Raw genomic sequence first — 4,896 nt, forward strand, 5'->3', positions numbered from 1 at the left:
TTAAAACAAAAAATCAAAAACAGAAAATAAGAAATGGTTGTTTTCACTATTCTGTTTCAGTTTTCAAAATTATAATGATTTTAATAAGATTGACCAATTTTTGATTAATTATATGATAACATAAATAATATGATTTCAAGAAAGAAACTAAAAATCAAAAAAAAAAAAATATAGCAATACCAAACGGACCCTAAGAAAACATAATTGATTGAATGTTGTAAATATTAGGACAAATCTTGTGTTAATTAATAAAAAAAAGGAAATTAGTAACTTATTTTTCTTGATGAAGTTAAAAAATTTATGAACTTAAGTATATGATCGATTAATGTTTTGAAATAACTATGCTATACATCCTTTTCTAAATTTTAATAAATGGGGAAAAAAAAAAGAAGGAAAAAACATAAGAAGGATTTGATAGGGAATTTGGAATTACTAAGCTATCATATTGGAACAAATAATAAAGAAGTGGACCTAATAGTTTTATGTACTTTGCAACTAGTACCTACTATTTGGATGCCTTGTTTGAACAATTGTAAAGAGTTGATTTTCTGGTGAAAGAAGACAATTAATAGAAAGAGATGGGTCACCAATGAGATGACAGTTTCAAACTTTCAATAATGATTCAGATAATAGTTTACACACATCTTTATCATTTTATTTCATTAGAGTCACAAACGAAACATATACGAAATTTAAATTTAGATTATCGGTAATTAACATCACAAAAATATAGAACTTATAATTAAACGTTAACAATTACAAAAGAAATTGAATTAAATGATCAACCAATTAAATAACTTACAAAAAGAAAAGTATTTTTTCAGTATTTGAGTATTTCAAACATGAAAGAAAAATTACAAGTGCTAAACTAGTCCTTTTTTTCATGCAAAAAGAAAGGGGGGGAAAAAAAAATTCTAAGATTACATCATATACTACGTATATAGCATCTTGTATTGCATTTCCATTTTTTTGGACTTTATAGTATGATCATCAGCAATAAGCTTTTAACTAGCAAAATTAATTAATGACAAAAATGAAAAAAAGGGAAAAAAAATTAAAAATACAAACCCTATAAGATTAGTAATGTACACAACAACATTACAATTCACCTAATTAAGTTTTTTTTTTTCTTTTTTAGTTCTTATAATAATTAGCATTATTGATTAATATTATTGTTAAGTAGCACGATTAATCATCTCCATAAACTGCTGCATGGACTCTTGCCTTTGCAACCTCATATCTTCATTGAACTTGTTAATGAACGCCTCAACTCGACGGTTCAACTCGTCTTGACCTAGTGATGGCTCTTTCCTCAACTTGTTAACAGTCACCGGTGGTGGTGGTGGTGGTGGCAAGTAATCGGAACGCTCATGGAACGTCTCGGATTTCTTCACCACCGCGGGCATTGGAAATGATTCATCGTTGAGCAAGTCGATTTGGCGGTCATGAGTCTCCCATGTATCGGACTTCTTAAGGTGCCTTGTTAATGGAATGTGTCGTCCTTCGGTTATGGCCTTCCAAGTGCTTTCTAGGGTATCATGTTTCTTTGGCTTGGATACTCTCAATGACTTTCCACCTATCATATGAAAATTAAATTGAATTGTCAAATTATGTTTAAAATAAACTAAAATTCATTATTACTAAGAAAGAAATGTTTTGTTTATATACCTGGAATAAATAATTTTTGAGGATTATATCATAATGTATAAATGATCACTTCTTTAAAATAAGTTGTAACATCTATATTTAAAATTAATTTCAATATTTTAAATCTTACAAGCTTAAGATTCAATAATATTTTAAATGGATTATTACTTATGAATATAGAGAAACTGATAATTTAATTAAAATGAAAACTTAAATAGAATTACAAAAATAGGCTATATCATGGATTATATATATATATATATATATATATATATATATATATATATATATATATATATATATATATATATATATATATATATATATATATATATATATATATATATATATATATATTTTGAAATGTCACACCCTTATTACTTGTATTATATGCACCGACCACTGAAATTAGTAGGAAATTGTTACCTTAAATTCAGTTAGAGGTCCAATAATAATTTTCAATGTATTCACACCAAGTAGAGAATTAAAAAGAATTTTAACTTTAAGGGAAAAAAAGGAAAATAAAAAGAGTAGAAAAGTAGTTAGTCAAGGTCAACTTTTCTAACGGCTCCATTAGATCTTATTTTTTTCCTCACTACAGTAAAGCCACTTCATTTTTACGCTTTGTTGATTGATTTTAAAGCTAAACGAAGATTCCAGCAAATTAAAGTACAAATTTCAGATTAATTTAATAACATTTTTAGTCAAACGTCACAATCTCATAACGCAACACCCAGATTACTCCTGAGATCTCAACTACGGAGTAATTAATTTAACAATCTCTCCCCTTCTAATCCGCGGATTAGATCATAAACACATGTACACCTCATAATGCGTACGCAAATTTTCTTAATTATGATTACTTAGAATACAACGAAAAGGGGGATATGCTATTTGTAGAATATGTTGGGAAAAATTATCTCATTTTCTAACACTCTAATGATTAAATAAACTTTGTATATTTTAGTTTGTCATACTTAAATAAATGTTATAAAACACACATAACATGACAACTAATTACGAGCAAGAGAGTTAAATTTGGTTACCTTCAGAAAGAGCGGGTTTAGCCTTAGCAGGACGCCGATGATGACCGAACCTCGAAGAAGCCGGTGGTTTCTCGGAGAAAATCGCCGGTGAAAACTTCTCTTGCCTCCTTAACGGCGAAGATGGAGACGACGAAGGCGGAGGAGTCCACGTGGATCTCTCAACAACCTTAGATATATCTTCTCTTCCCTTACTCATAACCTCCTCTTCAACAACTCTTTTTTCTCTCTCCTCCTCCTCAACCACCCTCTCAACATCCTTCATGGAAACGACGTCGTCGTAAAAACCAGCTCCAACGACATTATCAACAACAGCCTCCGCCACCGAAACGACACCGTACGGTGCAAACTGATCAGCACGAACAGCGATGAAGTCATGATGGCTATGACCATGATGTTGCTGGCTCGCAACCTTAGCAGCCGCCGGAGCCACCGCGTCATGGTGGTTCTCCTGGTGGTTGTGGTGGAGGCGGGAGGTGGCGACAATGGTTAAAATGATAGCGTTGATGATAAAGTAGAGATAAGGAGGGCGGAACCACGAGCGGAAGGTGGAGATAAGTGACGGTAGCTCAGCGGTTGCGGTGGCGGAGGCCGAGCTTATAATGGCTGGCATGGACATAAATAAAAGGACTGCAATGGAGAGGACACCGGTTGACATTAACATAATTTGAACCGATGACATTATTAAGGTTTTTTCATTATTCGCCATTAGACTATTAAGTAAAATAAAAAAGAACGGAGGAAATAATAATAATAATTTATTTATTTTTTACACGACAATCAAGTATTCGAGCAACAGAAAGGAATGGAGGGAGTATTTATTTGGTTTGGATCGAAAAGGAAAAAGAGAGTAAAGAGAAATACTGTAGGAAGTTGTGGGTTGCTTGGGGGAGTGGAAGGAGGTGAGGGAGAATTATATAGAGGGGTTCACGGGGGTGGTGGGGTCGAAGGTAATAACGCGAGGGACAACAATTTGCGCCGTTGGATTTGGATCAAATGGTGATGGGAAGACATGGGGGTTATTATTAATCAATTTTATTGCCCAATAATCAATTTCATGGGGGTCCTAACTAATTTAATTTGTGCTAGTAAATACAATATTTTATTATAAAGAATTAATTATTATTCGTATTTTTATTTAAAAAAATTCGCAAAATGGACGATAATCTATTTTCCTAATTCCTACACCAAAAAAAATGGAGTACTATTTTATACTTCGTATTTATGCATATAAAGACAGAGTACAACATTTAAAAGTGGACAATATATAGTTTAGGTAAGATAAAATTTGACTGTCAACATCAATGTGTGCATCCTCTTTTTCTAATCTTAATTTTTATTTTTAATTTTAATTTTTTTTTTTGGTATAATTACTAAGCTAGTGTGATAATTAAATGAGGAGGTTTTCTTTTTGGGAGGGTTTTTTGGTTCCCTCTAGAGTTAGGAAGGTTTTTCTAGCCTCTATTGCTAGATATTTTCTGTTTTTTGAAAGTTTTCCTTCACTCTTTTCCTTTTCTCTCCTTCTCTTTCATCTTTTTTCTCCTGATCTCAATTATAAAAATTTATAAGGGCTTCCACCGATGTTTTTATCGGTGGTAAGCCCCAAAAATATTTTTAATTGCTTTGAATAAATGGACCCCATCTTTATGAAGGTTTTTATTCAATTAGGTTTTTTTTCTTTGTTTGTTCATGTGCTAAAGTTTGAAGATTTAGGGTTTCATCGTCTGCGAAATTATATATCTAGAAGATCATATGAGTTTTTTCACCCAAACAACTACTCATCGGTGGATCTCGAGCCGAATTAGTGTTAACTCACAGATTTTCTTGCTTCGGATGAAGTTATTATTAAGGCGATCGTTGATCGAATCTGCGATGTAACTAGTTCTTAGGTGATTTGTACTTGTGTTGGAATTTTAGATTTCCTAAGAATTGTTTGAAAGTGTCGTTTGGTTATCTTTCATTAATGAAATTCGTTTCTTCTCGTAAAAAAATAAAATAAAATAAAATAAAATGAGGGTATTTTACTTATTTGAACTTATTTAACGAAATTATTTTAACTTTATAAATTGAACTTTAGGGTTTGTTATATTTATGTGATTTTCATTTATTTTAACTTATTTAAGTTGTAATTTAATATTTGATAACCCTTATCGATCTTGATTAGAATTTTTTTTCCTTATCTAATATTTTAACTTATTGTGAAAAG

At 31.2% G+C, this 4,896-nt stretch overlaps 1 protein-coding gene across 1 annotated transcript; it reads right to left on the reverse strand.

The window, feature by feature from the left end:
• Positions 1 to 898: 898 nt before the first annotated feature.
• LOC110693536 lies at positions 899 to 4,664 on the reverse strand. Its single transcript, XM_021870662.1, has 2 exons — positions 2,694 to 4,664; positions 899 to 1,576 (listed from the first exon to the last, which is right to left on the reverse strand). The coding sequence occupies exons 1-2, from the start codon at positions 3,397 to 3,399 to the stop codon at positions 1,176 to 1,178; spliced, it is 1,107 nt and encodes a 368-aa protein (XP_021726354.1). The 5' UTR covers positions 3,400 to 4,664; the 3' UTR covers positions 899 to 1,175.
• Between the last annotated feature and the right edge of the window lie 232 nt (positions 4,665 to 4,896).

The sequence above is a fragment of the Chenopodium quinoa genome, unplaced genomic scaffold, assembly GCF_001683475.1.
Source record: "Chenopodium quinoa cultivar QQ74 unplaced genomic scaffold, ASM168347v1, whole genome shotgun sequence".
Classification (NCBI taxonomy): Eukaryota; Viridiplantae; Streptophyta; class Magnoliopsida; order Caryophyllales; family Amaranthaceae; genus Chenopodium; species Chenopodium quinoa.

What these genes read in the sequence shown, in the direction of transcription:
- LOC110693536 (XM_021870662.1), bottom strand. Translation starts at nt 3,399, where the DNA reads ATGGCGAATAATGAAAAAACCTTAATAATGTCATCGGTTCAAATTATG. An exon ending in TAAACCCGCTCTTTCTGAAG is followed by an intron (nt 1,577 to 2,693) that starts GTAACCAAATTT and finishes TTCATATGATAG; the next exon opens with GTGGAAAGTCATTGAGAGTA.